We start from the raw sequence: 18,835 nt of genomic DNA on the forward strand, positions 1-18,835 counted from the left end.
GATTTGAACAGATCCTTACCCTCCAAAGCATATTTCATGTCTTGGGCAAACAGATGCCACATCACTTCTGCGCTGACTTTTCCCACGTTCAACTCCTGAGGAAACCTGGATGACAGAAGAAACCACAGTCAGAGAATAAGGCAAGAGCCATTTAATTTGATTCATTTCAAGGCTAAAGTGCCTAGTTCTTGGAAGTCATATTGGAGAGAGGAGACGCTTAGGGAACAGGGCTAGGTCCAATCTGGAGAAAAGGGGCCCAGGGGCCAGGGGCCAGTGGCAGGACAAGTGAGGGCAGAAGGGATCCCCGTAGGCAAGACGGTCCTGGGGGCAGAAGATGCCCAGAAGGCAGGGAATTGAGAGGTAGAGACTCTCCAGGCAGATCCTGGAAAGCAGGCGCAGGCTAAATAAGCTGGAGGAGAAAGGGCAAGTGGGGGTGGGCTATAAGAAGGCCCACTTCATTCACAGTGGACGGACACATACACACATGGTCTCTGGATCCCCTGGGGCTCCTATGGCAGTCCCAGTCCCAGAAGCCTCTCACTCCAGGGAGGCTGGCTCAGTCTGGCCAGGGACCCCCATTATGTTTCCACACCTGTCTCCAGAAACAGTTACCCAGACAGATACAAGGGACAGAGGGACAGATGGATGGACAGGAAGAAGAGGTGGCACTGCAAACATACAGAGACAGGAAAGAAAGAGGTTGTTAGACAGATGGACAGACCAACCACCAACAGACAGGGCCAAAGAGGGTGATACTCACTGGTTCAGAACAGGTGTGTAGGAATTCTTATCTTCCTCTATGATTGACACGATCAGTGTGATGAGCTTGGGCCAGAAATCCAGGTTCCGAATGCTGGGCCCTTGTTCCTCTGGAGGTAGCTCCTGCTTCTTGATCCAGAGGACACAGTGAGAGAGAGGGAGAAAGAGTCAGAGTAGAATGCAGAGGGTGTCTCCAACGATCCTCTTTCTCTTCCCCTCCCTATACCTCTTCCTCTAGAATCAAGGACCTTTCCTCTCCTAGAGCCTGTCTTCCACAAGACTATCCCTGTTCTGTAAGAGTGACTATTGTGAGATCCCTGAACACAGGGAGCCTATCGCTGAGAAGTTCTCTCCTCAGCCCCAGGGCACTGCTCTGATAAACTTGGTCAGTCCGAGAGACATAAGGATGCCCATCCTCCTTCCTTCTCTCAGTTGCTATGGGCAGAGTAACTCGCTGGCTAAAGGAAACAGCCCCTCCAGCCTTACTAAGTAGGTCTACTTCTATGCGGCCCCTACAGGCAGGCAGCCCTCCTCTTCTGGTGGTATTCCTCTACTGACAGCACACCACGACCACACACATACACATCTCAGCTCTGAGAAGCTCTTTCAACTTCTGCAGGAGCTACTGAACAGATCTGGTGCGCATTTCAGCCTTTCAGTGGAGTAGGACTACCCTTGATCCCCTGAAGTTATTAGGGGGAAGAACTGCATCTAGGAAGCTATCTGCCTAGCTAGATAAGATAGGGCCTTACTTGGGAAGAGGCAAGGGAATACAATGGTGACTTTCAGGTAAAGAGAAATCACTCTATATTCACAGCCCAGAAAAGTGAAGTAGGAGTCACCACAGGGAGGCCGGAATACACATTATCTCCCACTAAGTCAAAGGCGAAGGTGGAGCTGCCCAGAAGGACAGGAACAGGGCCTTTATGTGGGATGTCATATGTCACTGGAAAGCTTCCACAGTCCTTAATAAGCCTGCATTATCAAGAAGTTCCTAGAAACCAGGACAGAATCTTTAATATAACTTAAATACATCTCTTCCTTTTATTTTTCTGTCACTGTCCTGGCTCAGGCTCTTATCATTCAAGGATTTCTGAACTGGTCTTTGATCTTCAATCCAATCCCTCCTCCTTGCAGCTATCGTGATCTTTCTACAAAGAAAATCTCAATGTGTTACTCCTCTGCTTAAAGCCCTTCAACGGCGTTCAATACAGTTTAAATTCCTTAGTTTACATCTTCCAGAATATGACTCTCAACCTCATACCTTACAACTCTTTTTGTTCCAGCTATTACCACACCACCACCACTTATTTACTGCTTATTACGTGCCGCACACTCTGCTAAGACCTTTACACACATTATCCTATCTAATCCTCACAACAACTCCATTTAGTAGAAATTATTATCACCTTCATTTACAGATGAGGAGAGTGAAGGGCAGCAAGGTTACATGACTTGTCCAAAGTCATGCAGTTTTAAAGAGCAGAACTAAGATTTGATCCCAGATAGCTGAATCCCACAGCTGGATGCTGTAAGTACCCTAAATTGCTATACTTCTTTATCTTTTTTTATTTTGTCTTTTTTTTTTGAGACGGAGTCTCACTCTGCCGCTCAGGCTGGAGTGCAGCAGCGTGATCTCGGCTCACTGCAACCTCTGCCTCCTGGGTTCAAGCAATTCTCCTGCCTCAACTTCCCAAGTAGCTGGGATTCCTAGCACCCACCATCATGCCTGCCTAATTTTTGTCTTTTTAGTAGAGACAGGGTTTCACCATATTGGCCAGGCTAGTTTCAAACTCCTGACCTCAAGTGATCCACCCGCCCCGGCTTCCCAAAGTGTTAGGATTACAGGCGTGAGCCACTGCGCCCGGCCTGCTTATATTTCTTTAAATTAACAAGCTCATACATAATTCTGTGCCTCCAAGCATTCTATTTTCTCTCCGTGGTATGCCCCTTCCCTCCAGCCCCTTTCTTTAGTTAATTCCTACTCCTTCCTCAAAATTCAGATTGAACTTTGCCTCTTCTGAGAGATTTTCCTGACATCCCTGGTCTGGGCTCCCAGAGCACCCTCTGTGAACCTTTGGTGTAGATGTATCAGAAAACTACAACTACAATAAAACATAGTAACAACAAAATAACAACAACAAAAAAACAATAAATGTAGTAATTTGCCCTGACCTCCACTAAACAATGAGATCCCCAAAGGCTGAAATGTCTCTTACTCAACTTTGTCTCTAATGCTCTGTTAAGTGAATGAATGGACGAATAAACCAATGACTGAAGGTCAACAGATGGAAATTTTAAAAGACATCAAGAGTTTATGCCAGTGTAAATATGGAATAAGGAAAAAATGAAATTGAGAGAAAGTAAAAGGCAGATACCAAAATACAAAGGCTACAGAGTATCCCTGAATAGTTTGTGAGAACAGTGTCTTTCCTCGACCAGAGACTTCAGAGACAGATGACAGAGGAGCCTAGAATGTATCAAGTAAAACAAAGGCCTCAGGAAAACCTCCCATGGACTTCAGAATCAACAGGAGGCTTTATAAACCTTAAAAGGAAGAAGCCTTAAATACATGGCTGGCACAGAAAGTACACTTGGGAATGAGAAGAGGCAGTAGGAACAAGATCTTAGTCTTCATGAGGGTGTTCCTAGGAAGCTTTACAAATTGGATGTAGTTACTTAAAGATAAATGTCCAAGACATTTAGGTTGTCCTGCCATCATTGGTTGTCCAAATCCCACTGCCTTTTAAGGTCTATCTCAAATGTTCCTTGTTTTATGTAGCTTTTCCTGGTATCTGATCAAGAGTGCGAAAAGACTCTTCCTCCTTGGAATTCCTTTAATCTTATCCCTTTTTCAAGGCCCTTCAAATAGACTCTTTTGATTAGAGTTATATATATGTTTATGAGACTGCAAACTTACTGAAGGAGCACTGTGCTCTCCTCAGACCTGGCCTAGAACAAACATTCAATTTGTTGGACTGAAGGGAATCCACTCTGCAAATGTATGGTCAGCAAGAAACTCCTAAGATTGGAACTGTAATTGAGTAATTGGAGCTAGAAGTAAGTTCTGGCTTTGAAATAAGTTGGGAGCATGGATCGGGGATACTATTAGAAGGATCTGGGAAAATGTACTAAGTCACCAGGTACTGACTTAGGGTGCCAGGCTAAAACAGGTGAAGTAGCTCAGCCTCACAGAAGGATAGGGTCAGTCTTGATAGCCAGTGGATGAATACAACCCAGAAGAACCACAAATTTCAGAGAGAAGTAATTAGAGGGAAAAGTAAAGCTTCCAGGAGCCAGCAGCTCAGAGACCACTTCAGATCTCAGAGGAAGGAAGCCCAGAACTTACAAGAGTCCGCAAGAGTCAGAATAAAGTTAAACTTGAGGGAGAAAAAAAGACTCTGGGATGGACTGAGAATTCCCCTACTCAACCCCTGAACTGTGCATGAATTTAGGTTTACTTTCTTCAACATCATTATTGTTGCCATTTCTGTTCAATTCAGGTATGTCTCATCTTGCCCAGGGGTCTCTTTCCATCCACATATCTCACATGGTCCACATGGTTCACACTCCACAACTCACTCACCCTTGAGAACATCAAGTACTTTGTCCTGACTGCTTTTCCACCACCATCATGAAGGAAAACTGAGGCTCCAAAGAGCCACTGACAGCTGGCCCCACCTGATCCCGAACCTCTTACCAGCTGGTACTGGCGGCTGTATAAGTCGTGGCAGTTGTTGAAGATATATTCATATGTGGAGTTCAAACAGGCCTTCACACAATCCTTTACCACCTGGCTGGCTCTTGGAGGGCTTTGCAGTTCTTGTACCTGCCAATTAAAAGAAGAAATATGGGCCCAAGGTCCTGCTCACCTGGGTGGGATATTCTCCTAGCACTACCCCAAACCTACTCTAGATTCTTTCATCCCTGTCTGGGTCCCTAGACTTTTCCCTGTGATGAAATTGCCAGGATAGCTGACAGGGAAAACTTCCACCCCATCCTCATGGATCTATAGTCTATGTGCTCTCTCAGAAGTAACCCAGGGAACAGGTACACAGAAATGTAAGCTTAGAGGTGATGAATCCTGTAGCCTCAGACTCTGCCCAATGATTCTCATTCTTCACGTTCCTGTAGCCAGGTCTCCAGCCCAGCACCACCCAAGCCCCAGTCCATTTCTTACCTTCATTCTGAAGAAAGTAATGCTGGTCAGCAAATCCACTGTGGATTTTAAGTCCTGAAGCCGTTCAGGACTCCCAGCAGGGAAATTATTCTGTTGCAAATCAAGCAAATGTAAGAAAGGAACAGAGGACTATGAAAACCTTCCCTGCCAAAAGTGATGATATCAAAAGCTTCCCTAATTGTTACCTACTGGGTTTTTCTCTAGTTGAGCTGGCCAAAAACACTGTAAAGTTACAGGTCTCCTTCTCTTTTTTCTATTGATGCAAACAGGCTCTTGCCAAAAGCAGGGGTTAATACTCCCCACCCTAGAAAGTGACACATCCTCCCTCCAGCCCTACTTCCCATGCAATGTATAAGCACTTGTACAAAGGAACACACAGGCACGCACACACTTACACACATGCTTTTCTTGGATGAAGATTCCTACACACCAACAGTGAGTTCTTCGAAAGTTACAATCTAACTGTATATCCTGGAATATAAGTGGAGCCACACTACAGACCAAACTGAGGTCCAGGACCTGTACTTTTTGTACAATAGAACCCAGCTCTTCTACTATTCTGCAGCCAGCAGATGGCAGATCTCTGAGCAGAACTGCTTTTGGAGTGAGTTCCTTAGGAATTTCCAGCCATCCTTACTTCATTCACTTTGGCACGAGTCTTAGGAGGGAGCTGCTATGAAGAGCTGAAGGGAGATGCTGAGCCTGTCTTCACATTAATGGTCAGTTTTTAAACCTTCAAATGGCTACTTATATGCCAAATATAAGATATACAGTCAGCTGTCCATTATTTGTGCAAATCGAGGGCACTTGAGTGCAGACAATTAAAACCTCATTTCTTTTTGACTTTAAGGTTGTTTTTATACTTACTTTTTAATGTGCATATATTGCCTGTTCTGAAAATTCACACACTTTAAAGCAAGTAATGAAGCCATTTCTAAGATCTAACATAGGAGGAACTAAGAAACTGCCCATTTCCTTATCCTGTCCCATCCCAGTAACCATCCTCCTACTATACCTATTTCCTCCCTTTATACTAGGAATGGACATGCTCTCTGATACAGATAACTTGCAAAAGCCAAGCTACTCTCTCTCCCCCTAGCCAGATTCTCACACCTCCGCTGGAAAACGAGGAGAGTATGGAAAAATACAAAAACAGAAATGTAATTAGGTATCTAATTTTTTAAAAGGGTACTCCTGTAAGAGATTATCCTCAGGAAACTTCCTAATGAGAATGTCACCAGAGAGTTTAGTAGAGTGTTAAGAATGAGGTTGGAAAGACAACTGTCTATAAAAACTAACCATACCTGCTGCTATTTATACACCACATGGTCCCTGGAGTTAAAAGAACCACAGGTGTCAGTAGCATTGGCCATTTGGGTGGATGTGATGATGCAGACCAGTTTTCCCTGGCCTCAATCTTTATAGCCAAGATTGGCCTACAGTCTCTCTGGGACCGTGCTTGATATCTATTATCCTGCCCACAGCCATGTCTTCACTCACCCTGTATGTAGAGAGGTCGATCCTCAGTGAGTTGTGTAGCTGGTCCAGCAGTTTTACAAATCTCTCTTTCTGAGGGTGAGAAACAAATAAAGGGGAAGAAAAAGAGAACCTGTGTCTGAGTCCCCTAAACTATAACAGAAACAGAACCACCCCTGGATGAGTAGAAAGAGTCGGGAGGCATTGGGTTGGAGACACATCCCTGCCCATGGGAAGAACAACAAACAGTGTAACGGAAAAAATGAGATAGAAAGTCCCTGTTCTATCTCTTTGCAGCTCTGTCCCAATCTGGGAAATCTCACACTGACAAGGAAAAAGCCAAGTCCCTGGGGGGAGAAATGGCTCCTTCTATACGAGAGTCAATAGGGCGTGACCAGTGCATCTCTATACCTTTGGGACTGTAACTTATCTTAGTTAGATAAGAAGAAACTCCAAACACATTCTCTCCTGAGTCTGAGGTCTCCTGACTTATCTCGGGGTAGTGCATAACAGTTATACAGCCACAGCCTAGCAGTGATGATAGGAGGGAGAAACTGATGCATTTGAAAGATAACAGGACAGGCAGGAAGGGGTCTCTCTTTAAACCACATTCCACACACATTTCCCATAGTGTATACTTTTTAAATGTTAAAATATCTAACATATACTATTTTAATAGCTGATTTTCATAGAAAAAGTATAATTAAACGTGGAATCATATGCCTACAGGATGTTGGCATCCCACTCCTAGAACTCATATATTGATTATATGAGTAGATGTTGATTAAGTCAATACATAATGAGATGAGGCAAAATGGAACAAATATTTGACTGGCTTAATAAGTTACACATCTACAAAAAGACTCTATCAACAACAAAAAATTCATTAGTACAAAAAAGTCAGATTTCATAGACTCAGTGAATTGGGGTGATATCAGTAACTTTATGCCCAAAATGGTAATTTTTGTGTTGGGTCAGAATTATTTTATCCAGTTTATACTGAATTAATGTCAGGTGACATTCTGAGTAATGACTCAACTTCTCAGATACCTTAACCCAGGAAGGGCACGCCCTGGATAGGGAAAACAGTCCGGACACTAGAAAAGGAACAGGTTCAAGTGCACACTGGCATCATTGCTTAGACATCAGTCTCATATCAACTCAAGTAATATGAATCCGTCACAGACAGACTGAACAAGATTTTAAAAAGTCCATTTGTGGACCTGCAAGACTGAAGAATATGGAAGAATATCGTAATTCAACCAAGTTGTTGGCCCAGAGGGGTTCTGGCCAAGCCCAGGTGGTACCACCCCCAACCACCTTCTCTTCTTTATCTGTGTCTGAGGAGAGGCTATTAGTATAGTCTGCATACCCATAAGGAAACAGGAAACAAGGTTCATCTATCAAAATGGTAGCTATCTGAATTTTAAGCACATCAAGTAACTCTATAGGACCAGCCAAGAAAAATCAAACTTGGCTGGGCATGGTGGCTCAAGCCTGTAATCCCAGCCCTTTGGGAGGCCGAGGTGAGTGGATCACCTGAGGTCAGGAGTTCCAGACCAGCCTGGCCAACATGGCAAAACCCCCATCTCTACTAAAAGCACAAAAATTATCCGGGCGTGGTGGCGGGTGCCTGTAATCCCAGCTACTCAGGAGGCTGAGAAAGGAGAATCGCTTGAACCCAGGAGGTGGAAGTTGCAGTGAGCCGAGATCGCGCCACTGTACTCCAGCCTGGGCAACAGAGCGAGACTCTGTCTCAAAAAAAAAAAAAAAAAAAAATCAAACTTTATTAATTGGTAACAAATGCAGACATACGTGTTTACATGATACTTACCCCAAAGTTGGAGGCTGCAAAGCGATCAGATGCAGAGACATTGGTAGAGGCAGTTGTGTGGGCATAGTAGGCATTGATGTTGGCCAGTAAGGTGCTCATCACTGCTGGCACACCAGGACACATGTACTTGGATGATAAACATGCAAAGTGCCTGAAAAACACAGCACCCTCAGCCTCAAAGACTCTTCAGGGCTTGCAGCAAAAGCCAAGCAGGAACTCTAAAAGTTTATGGGATAAATGAAGCACAGCCAGGGCAATTGCTGCCCTCTCTTGCCTAGGGCTACTTTCTGCACACAGCTCTAGGGGCAGCCTCACTGACAGAAAGGCTACCCTGCTTCTCATAGCAATCTGGAATTCCCATTCAAGGAGTCCTGGTCAACTCCATACACAGCTGTTTTCCCCGCAGTTTAGTGTTCTCTTTGAACCCCCAGGTCAGTCTAGGCCAGACCGGTTGTCACAAACACATGTACACGAGCACACATACCCTGTCTGCTCAGGCCTGTGATATCTAGGCAGGTTTGTCCTTGCATACTCTCATGTGCCTTTTTCCCTGCAGAGTTCCCTCAACTCTGAGGCAGACAGAAATACCTTTTCTGTGAGTTACAACATTCTTTTTCTACATATACCCTTCTTGTCTTGGGGCATAGACCCATCCCACCCAGCTCAGAGAGGAAAGTAAAGGAATCACTGCATGCTACCTCACTAAGGACCTGCCCACCATGTCAGTGTGCCTTAATTAGTCACCCCAGTGATTAGTAGCCACTTCCCGTGCCCCAGCAGAGACTCACGTCATGGCCTGATATATGGACTCAATGCCATAACGCATGGCAAATTCATCCACAATTTCTTGGGCTGTCTCATCAAAGTACACCTTCCAGGCATCGTCTCCTCGAGCTTCAGGGATGTGGACTCCTCCACTGCCCTGAATGTCTGTGAGATAATGGAAAAGATTCTGCAGGAGACAGAGCAGAGAAAGGGAATGGGTTAAACACATATGAAAAACAAAAACAAACTTGGTGGTAAAGCCCAGAAGAATGTGCACAAGGTTCCACAGAAATTCTGTCCTTCCAGTCATTGCTCAGTTCCTCCTGTGGCCCCAGTAGGCTGTTCTCACATTAGTGGAAGAGAATGCAGTCTGAGTTCAGTCACTCGGACTCTCCAGGGTAGCAGAGTGAATCAAGGATAAAATTTAAAATGGGCTTCAGATTCCAACTACCTAGCAATCCTACTTATGGCCAAAGGCCTCTCCCAGCACTGCTTTCTGATCCCCCACCTACCAAGGGCTGGCTCACCTCATGGAGACACGTATACTGCACGTGGTATGGGGCTACTTTCTCCTCCCCCTTGATCTCCACACTGATTTGTAGTCGGATAGCCCCTGAGACGGCTGATTTGTCTGTCCTCTTCTCTAGGAAGGAAAGAAGACTGGAGATTGACACCAATGCAACTAGATAGCATAGATAGTTCCATTCTGGCTTAACCCAAGGAAGAGAAGGGGCCAACCCAAGGACTCACCAAATAGGGTGAATCACTCCAGTGACCACATATTCCACAAGTACCCTTGAACTAGCTGGGTAGGAGAACAGGAGTGTGGAGGGGGGACAAAAGCACTAGTATGAAGATTAAAGGGCCTTCTGAAACCTAGAGAACGTTCAGCCAGAGTGATTCACAGCCACTGCCAGTCCTCTGTCCCCCATCCCTCCCCACAGTCAGTTCTTTGCAGGTGAGACAGGCTCTGTATAGAGGTATGCTTTGGGGACAGATGGTGGTTTTGGTAGAAGGACTGTTCCCAGGTCCCCTTCACGCTCTCCCTTCCAAGCAACTTTCTTGGGTCCAGTTTCCTCACCCAAGTTGTACCAGACGTCCATCTCGCCACTTAAGGTCCGAACCTCAATGATGGTTTGGCCAAGGAAATCATCGGACTCTCGCTTTAGGCGTTGCTTTACTCTTGACTTGATGTCATCATCCTCATCCCACACACGCACCTTAATGCGGTCAGAGGAGTTGTGGCACTCACTGTGAGAGAATTAGGCAGGCTCTGTTAGGGGCAGACCCAGTAGCGCCAAATCCTGTTACTTCCTATTCCCTCCCAAAAGCTCCGACAGCTGCACTTGAGGTCCTGGAAGAGGAGAAGTCAGAGGACAGCAGTACAAAAGTTCCAAGAAAGTTGGGCTATCCTAGCAAATGACTCTTCATTCCTCGGCCTGGGTGGCTCTATCTATCACTGTACAGTTCTTATTGTTCTAGAACAAAGGGCAAGGGGTGGAGGGAAGAGTAATTCAGGTCAATTCTGACTTCCTATACAGCTACCTGTATCAGCAACACCAAGAGGAAAATAGCTAGACATGCCACGGAGCTCCAGGAAGCAACTGCTAGCTCCATCCTCAGAGCCCAAGACATGAAGTCAGTAAAGGTGCTAGACATGTCCATGGTAGGCCCATATGGTTATAACTGTTTGGCTTTCTATCTAACTCTCATCTGCCTAACTATGTGCTTGGTGAACTTCTATATTAGCCTATCATATCCCATTGAATTGTCATCTCCTCTATCGGGTTTGCTTTGGAGAAAGGAGTTTTCCCAGGTCTTGTCTCAAGCTCTCCTCTCCAACAGTTGCTTTCTGGGATCTGTTGCTTCACCCAAAAGTTGTAACTGGCAAAATTTGCTCTTCCTTTCCCTATGTTCTTATGTTATCTTTCCACATTCCATTAAAATATTACAGTATAACCACTGCTCTGTGAGAAGATAATAGACAAATCAACAAGGAGCTTCTTGAAGCCAGGGATTGTTCTATTCATTTTTGGATACGCTATATTATGTATAGTGTCTTGTACAGAATATGAGCTTAATAAACTGTTTACTAAAAGTGGGCAAAAATGACCAAGAGCTAGTTCATTTTAAATTAGTCATGAGAAGAATTCAAGCAGCAGCTATTCAGATTCTCAAACAGGTGTTTCTCCTGGTAGCTATTAATATTATCTCTGGATTAGAGATGAATTTTACTATATCCTAATCCCTTTTTTTTTTTCTTTTCTTTTTTTAGACGGAGTCTCACTCTGTCACCAGGCTGGAGTACAGTGGCATGATCTTGGTGCACTGCAACGTCTGCCTCCCAGGTTCAGGGGATTCTCTTCCCTCAGCCTCCCGAGTAAGCTGGGACTACAGGCACCTGCCACCATGCCTGGCTTATTTTTGTATTCTTAATAGAGATGGGGTTTTGCCATGTTGGCCAGTCTGGTCTGGAACTCCTGACCTCAGGTGATCTGCCTGCCTCGGCCTCCCAAAGTGCTGGGATTACAGGTGTGAGCCACCACGCTGGCCTTAATCCCTTTCTACATGAATCTTCTGAGGAGCCAACAGAAGGAGGCCTCTACATAGCCAGCCTGCTTGGCTGATTCAAATCCAAAATCCTGACCCTAGGCCTTATTAGGGAGCGACAAAGCATGTGGATTCTCAGACATTAGTTTGCCATTTTTCAATAACCATCCTTTACTGTCATAAGAAATAGTTTGTAAGAAAGTGAGATAATAAAAAAATGAGTGAGGGTAGAAGCTGAGGCAGGAAGCAACACTACCTTTATGGGAAACAAAATCTTCTTCAGAACCCAGATTTCCACTTTTAAGCCAGAATTACCCAGTTTTAGGACAAGGACACTCCCTCCCCACTCCTTATAAGAGCCTTCCTTATGAAAGCCTAACCCTACTGTACCTTCCTAGGCAAGGGTAGGAGGTACAATAAGGCAGTCAGTCCCTGGTTCTGTCACTGAGCAGTAAAGTAGTAAAATCTTTCTACTGCTAGAAAAAGCAGGATGGGGTGCCCTAGGGCCCCTTTAATAGCCCTGGTGAAGACAGGGCATGGGCACAGTAACCCTGACACAACAGCTCATGAGAAGAAAACCAGAGAAAGAATGGCTGATGTCTGAGCGAAGCATGCGAGAAATGAGTTTTCTCCCCTGCCTTTGCCCAATCTTCAAGCTCAAGCCCAGAATGGCAGGATGTGATCCTGCTCCCCCAATACACACAGTCCCAGGTAAGACAAAGCTCTCTGTGACTTACAAATGGAACTTCTCCTCCCAAACAGGATTCAAGTTTCCAAAAATGGTCTTGGTACGCTTCTTAGTTTTGCTGACTTGCACAGTCACGTAAGGGTCACTGGATCCTGTTTTGTCCTTGGCTTGTAGGCCCTGGGCACACACCACTGCAACCCAAGCATGTATAGGAGGCTTCAGAGTCATTCAGAAGCCCCCCACAACACTACTCATATGCTTTCCATCTTAGAGCAGTCTATGCTCCTTGCACAGATACTGTAATCCCATTCCTCCATATTTATTCTTCGTCCTGGGCCACCAGCCTTTCCCTTAAAGCCCAAGCATCCTATCTCCCTATCCAAGCCCTAACTGACCACTTATCTCTATATTGATCTTTACACCCTCTGATATATACATGCTTCAGCCCCACCCAGTTAGCAAACCACTGGTTAACTACTTCCTGGTCCCCTGCCCTTCCCCTTCCCCCTCCCCCCACCTCTTATAATATCAAACTGTTAGCCAAGTCTACAGCGTTAGGTTGTTAGCAAATCCTTGTATTATGGTTCACGTTGTTTGCAGATAGCAATCTTGCCTCTCCACCAGGGTCTAGGTAAGGAGAAGTGATGAATAATGAGGCCTTTCCTTCCCAGTGATTTCCTTTTTCTTTCTCCCTAATCCCTTGCTCCCTCACGCTCAGGATGTTTCTTCCCCAGTCTCCTCCCCATAGCCCAGGCCTTCCTGTCCCCTCAAACTGTGGCCTGCTCACCAGTAATGGTGATCTTGGCTGACCATTTGGAGGTGCCATCCAGTACACTCTGCTTCACTGTTTTCATCTGCTGCACATGGGCAGCTCTGTTCACTGTGAAGACGTCCCGGATAACTTCAAAGATCTCTGGCTTATTTCGCTCTCGGATCTTCATGCGGTCCTTCATGGCCATGATAATGTTCTGGGTCCGGTCCTCAGCTCCATGTTTACAGCTCTTTTCTGCAGCCCCTGAAGGTGGCCAGGAACACAACAGGTCACCTACCAGACCAAGGGTTGAACTGAGGAATAGGGCCTGGGAGAGGCTGCAGAGCAGTGGAGAAACTATGCAGCCAGCCTGGTTGCTAGTTCTCAGCAATTAAGCAAGGGCCCTCTGGCACCTGCACTTGCCACCCCTTCATGATGGGTTTTGGCCAAGTCATTACTAGCATTTGTCTTCAGGCAGTCTTTTCAGAGCCCATCTCTTCCGCTGACTCTGTCCTACCTGTCTCTTCACGTCTAACCTAGCCTTGCCATTGGCACCAATTTGAGGCTCTTCAAAGGACATTTTCCATGAATAATTGCTCAAGGCCTCTCCCTGGTCCCCTTTTATATGTCATAGCTGTCCTTGGGATAATGAAGTACTTGTGGGTCTAGAGGTGACCTTCCCTTCTCCTAGCACAATCTTTAAAGCTTTCAGTGCTACAGCTTGGCTTGTGGGTAATACCTGGGAGGTCTGGAGGGCAGGAAAATAGTTTCCCACTTCCTTCACCCCTGCTTTTCCTGGGGTCCAGCCACAGTGAGTGCAAGCCCAGCAGGAGGGGAGCAAGGAGATATGAGCTTTGAGCGCTACCATTTCCTCTGACAAGAACTTGTTGCTTTTCCTGCTCCTATTCTCCCCACTCTATCATGCCAGGACAAGTCATATATTTAGCCAAGGCCCTGGGGGTCTGGTATACTCTCCTCTTGGACCTCTACCAGATTCATTTGACATTTCTATTTCTGGCACTATTGTCTAAAAACAAGTCATGAATGCTGCCTTCCCTGAGTCCTAGATTCTAGGCTTCAGGAGGTTCCTCTGTGGGGCCTGGAACCCCACAAAACTCTATTTCTTTCCTCTCATTAGCCTCAGATCCTGATGCTTTTGTCATTTGGACAATAAGGCCGCTGTGCTGTATACACTACAAAGCTCAGTCTCTGGGATCAACTGAATCCTATAAGATTCTAGCTACACTACCACAGAAAGCTCAAAGAATTTTTCCTAAAGGTGCTTAAGAAGGTAGTGTAAGACCTGTTACTTGGAAAGGCAATGCCCCTTGATTCAGAATCCTACCTTCTCTGAAATGGATAGGGTTTCAGAATCAGGTGGACTGGGGGAATGATTGGTTCAGCCATCCCAGCTCTTTGCTGCAGACTATTTTGGAAAGCCCCTGCTGCCCCACTCCCCGCCCCTCACCCCGCAGGGCACTCACGCTGCAGGCAGTCAGCATTGAGCAGATCCTGGCACTTCTCATGGCACTTGACTCCACATTCGCTGCAGCGCATGCCCTGCCGGGCAATGCCCCAGAGCAGGCCTTCACACTCATAGCAGTAGGTTGGGGTAGTGGCCGTCCAGACCTCAAAGTTATGAGGAGTGGTGCACGAAATGGGGTAGATTAAGGCCTGCAGGGTTTTCTTATACACGTGGGATTTCTGAAAGACACATACCCCATCCCATAATTTTTGTTTTTTGTTTGTTTTGAGACAGAGTCTTGCTCTGTTGCCCAGGCTGGAGTGCAGTGGTACGATCTTGGCTCATTGCAACCTCCACCTCCCAGGTTCAAGCAATTCTCCTGCCTTGGCCCCCAAGTAGCTGGGATTACATGCACATGCTACCATGCCCAGCTAATTTTTGTATTTTTAGTAGAGACAGGGTTTCACCATGTTGGTCAGGCTTGTCTCGAACTCCTGACCTCAAGTGATCCACCTGCCTTGGCCTCCCAAAGTGCTGGGATTACAGGCATAAGCCAACATGCCTGGTCCCCATGACTTTTGGATTCTGCAGGAAGATACCAGAACTGAGACCCTGTGGGACAATCAGGACCTTGATTTCGTGTCTCCTCTGGCAATGGAGAAGATGCTCTATCCTGGCCCAGCCCAGAGCCCAGCCTAGCAGAATGAGGCCCACAATACAGTGTGCTCCTGGTTGTCCAACACAGGTTGGACCTGATGCTGGATCCGAGCCTTGTTCCAGCATTCACGCTTTCTAAGAAAACAGAAGGTACTAGGTCCATCATAAAACCTTGAGTTCAGTGGTCACACCCTTCAACATGAGACTTGGGCTTACCCTCTGATCTAGACTTGCTTAGAGTCTTTTCCAGCGTGGAAAACTAACACCTGATGCTATCTATCTTTTTCATCAGCAATGTGTGTCCAGCACTCTTCAATTCCTAGAATTCCCAATTATTAATAGCATGGCTACAGAGATGATCACCAGTCCTGAGGCCAGTGGACTTACGAAAGCACTTGGGACACTTACCAGCTCTTCGTCCTTAAGAGAAGTGCGTGTAGCCATTGCAGAAGTGATTCCTGCCTTCCGAGACTGGACCAGTGACTGTCAGGGAAGATCTGCTGTTAGCCCTGACCACTGCCAAGGGCTGGCAAAGTCCGGGGGAGGGAGCTTCAGTGACCAAAGCCACTTGACTATAGCTTACTACAGTACTTTCTATTTTTATTGTCACTCACAGCAACCGCCCTAACAGGTGACAAGTGTACCAGGTTAAGATGCAAAACCCAAGGCCCTCAGGGGGCTGCTCTAACTATGTTAGAACAGCACTTTCTTCAGGGTATCTATCATCCAAAGAGTTTCTTTTTCTTTCACTCTTCTTAGTGTCCTACCCCACAGAAACTCCTTGTTTATGGGAAGGCAAAGGAAAATGAAAAGCTTAGAACTATAGTAGGAAACAGGTAATTAAGAATAACAGAGACACACAACTCTGTCAGAGTCACATTCAAGAGCCATTATGGAGAAAAATGATTCCATGCTAACCTCTATACCTTGGCACCTCCCCAAGCCCACATAATCCCTGGGTGGCTGCAGAGGCCAGCAGGCCTACAAGTAGGGCACTTGGCAAGTGAAAGGGGCATTGAAGCCTCAGTCAAATCAAGCAGGACAGAGAGTTAAGTCTGAGAGCTGGGGCTGCCTTGCTAGCCACACTCTTGCATACGGGGCCCCATGTATCTGCCAAGCCCAAGCTTTAGGGGCAGCCCCTGGAGAGGCACATGGTTTCCTAAAGGCAGAGGACGCTGAGAAGGCAGAAGTCATAATATCAGCCTAAGCAGGAGGAACAGCTGGGAAGGGCCCAAGTGATTTGGGATGAGGATTTTTTTTGTTTGTTTGTTTGGAGACAGAGTCTTGCACTGTCGCCCAGGCAGGAGTGCAGTGGTGCGATCTCGGCTCATTGCAACTTCCGCCTCCCGGGTTCAAGTGATTCTCCTGCCTCAGCCTCCCGAGTAGCTGAGATTACAGGTACTCGCCACCACGGCTGGCTAATTTTTGTATTTTTAGTAGAAACAGGGTTTCACTATGTTGGTCAGGCTAGTCTCGAACTCCTGACCTCGTGATCTGCCCGCCCCAGCCTCCCAAAGTGCTGGGATTACAGGCATGAGCCACCGCAACCAGCCAGGGATGCAGACTTTTAAAGAGGATGAGAAAGGGCTCTGGAGACACTCACCATAGCCTGTGTACAGGACAGCAGAGAAAAGAACAACATGATGTTAAAGACTTGAAAGTGCATGAAAACTTTCAGAGGCAACTGAGAGGTTTTTCCCTATAGTCCAAAGCAGGGAGCATTTCCTAATCCACTCTGCTTCTGTCCACTAAAAACTGTCTTCAACCCAGACCACTGGCCAGGACCCAAAGCCTAGAGTACCTACTCTAAGGAGTATTATGCCATAAAGCCAAAGATAGGGCAAAAGACAGAGAGGGATAGCAAGAAATAAACTAGATACTTGCTCATGGACAAACAGTGAGAAAGGATGAGGAAAAAAAGTAGGAAGAAGAGGAAGAAAAAAAGAGGAGATGAGAGACATTAAGGAAAGGAAAATGGTATTGAAGAAGACATGGCATCAGAATTTATCTTCAACCAGCTAGATGAAGAGCTAGTGGAAGAAGAGGTACATTAGAAAGGAGGAGTTGGGCATGGTAGCTCACGCCTGTAATCCCAGCACTTTGGGAAGCTGAGGCAGGAGGATCACTTGAGCCCGGGAGTTTGAGACCAGCCTGGGTAACAGGGACTCTGTCTCTATAAAAAAAAAAAAAAAAGAAAAGAAAGAAAGAGAGAGAAAGGAGAAGATGAACAAATGGTAAGAAATAATGGAAGGGAAGAAAAATGATGAAGAGAAAATGGCAGATGATTCTTTCATTCAGTCAACTAAGGAGGGAGAAACTAGTGGAGCAGGAAATGGGGAAGAGGGAAGAGGAGTGGTTAGGAAAAACAATAGATAGAATAGAAAGAAAAAAAGAAAACAGAAACAGAAAATGGTAATAAGGGAAAAGGGTTCACATTTAACTGAATCCTTACACCCGATTTCTAGCTTTAGAGCTCTGAGAGAGCCTGGATCTCACTTCACCCCCAACTACCCACAAGGCTACAGAAAATTCCTTGGGTTGTTTGTGCCTCAGAAGGTATGACCCAGAATGGGGCTTCTGGTCATCCTGGGAGGATGGGATGGAGGCCCTGGGATCAGCTTTAACTCTTAAGCCTGTTTCAATTCAATTCCACAAATTTTTATCATTGCCTCTCAGTGCCTGACACTAGGTTACAGAGATAGTCTCAAAAGCCTATGTCTTGAGAAGAGACTTTTGCTTGACTTCCAAGAAGGCATCAAGCTCCAGTCATGCTCATCCCATGCCAAGCTCAATGATCAAGAGGTCAAGGGCTGGAGGCAATTTCCATTACAGGTCATCAAAGAAGGCTGTAGAGATACCTATAAGAGCTAGATGCCTATAGGAAGACATAAAATCCTAACTTTGAGAGCCCAAGTCACAAATATTCCAGGTAGGAGCTTGAGCTAATAAATTCAGGACTCTGACTAGGGAGTGAGGTAGAACACAGTCCCTGTGAAGCCATTGCTAAGTCTCCGAAGGCTTTAAATGATTGATCATCAGATCAATTTGAGTCATTAAATGGACGACTTCCAATCCTGACAGCTTGCCAAGGCCCAATGGGGGATACCCCAAGGCTACTGCCTATGCCTGCACAAGAGTCTTCACTCACCAGATCACTGACAAGTGGCAGTGGCTTCTTTCTGCGTAAATCTGGCATGCTGTCAATGCCATAGAGCCCTCCGGCTGGCCTGAGGAGAGAAGAAAATATGTCAGGACCGTCAGTCTTGCTTTGAGTTAGCTGGTGGGTTCAGTGTTCCATTCACCTTGCTCTCCCTCTCCCCAGAGGAAGATGAACTGACCTCTACCATGTGCTTTTGAGACGGGAAGGAAAGACAGAAAGTCAGGGAAATAAAGCCATGGAAGAGTGAGCAATAGAATCTGTTCTCACAGGACCCCTCAGTGTCTCTTACAGTTTCAGCTGAGGACTGAGGCTCTTTTATCCCACAGTGATAGTTCAAGGCATTTCGATTTATTTGAAGGCACTTTTGTGCTCCATAAGGCAAGGTAGGAATTGGCACTCAAGAAGGCTTCTCCCCACATTCAGGGCAAAGACACTGCTCCCCAAAGATAAGTCTTGCCAAGGCTATGCTAGAACAGAACCCACAGGGTGGCTCTACGGCAAGAGTGTAGGTGAGTAAGACTATACCAGACAATGGCACATAGAAGGAGAC

At 46.0% G+C, this 18,835-nt stretch overlaps 1 protein-coding gene across 7 annotated transcripts in view; it reads right to left on the bottom strand.

Annotated features, from left to right (window-relative positions):
• Positions 1-18,835, bottom strand: part of UNC13B (unc-13 homolog B) — a 243,295-nt gene that overhangs the window by 14,606 nt on the left and 209,854 nt on the right. For 5 of the 7 annotated variants that reach the window (XM_063696260.1, XM_031014607.2, XM_031014606.3 and 2 more), the window contains 14 exons: positions 18,274-18,352; positions 15,534-15,608; positions 14,488-14,707; positions 13,040-13,267; positions 12,302-12,443; positions 10,096-10,265; positions 9,542-9,657; positions 9,038-9,201; positions 8,250-8,400; positions 6,440-6,508; positions 4,940-5,029; positions 4,460-4,588; positions 761-888; positions 20-105 (listed from right to left, as the gene is read on the bottom strand). In XM_063696260.1, the coding sequence (XP_063552330.1) occupies positions 20-105; positions 761-888; positions 4,460-4,588; positions 4,940-5,029; positions 6,440-6,508; positions 8,250-8,400; positions 9,038-9,201; positions 9,542-9,657; positions 10,096-10,265; positions 12,302-12,443; positions 13,040-13,267; positions 14,488-14,707; positions 15,534-15,608; positions 18,274-18,352 (1,847 nt within the window). The remainder of the gene's footprint in view (positions 1-19; positions 106-760; positions 889-4,459; positions 4,589-4,939; positions 5,030-6,439; positions 6,509-8,249; positions 8,401-9,037; positions 9,202-9,541; positions 9,658-10,095; positions 10,266-12,301; positions 12,444-13,039; positions 13,268-14,487; positions 14,708-15,533; positions 15,609-18,273; positions 18,353-18,835) is intronic. The other 2 variants (XM_031014608.2, XM_055351606.2) reach the window with 1 other exon arrangement.

The sequence above is a fragment of the Gorilla gorilla genome, chromosome 13 (genome assembly GCF_029281585.2).
Source record: "Gorilla gorilla gorilla isolate KB3781 chromosome 13, NHGRI_mGorGor1-v2.1_pri, whole genome shotgun sequence".
Classification (NCBI taxonomy): domain Eukaryota; kingdom Metazoa; phylum Chordata; class Mammalia; order Primates; family Hominidae; genus Gorilla; species Gorilla gorilla.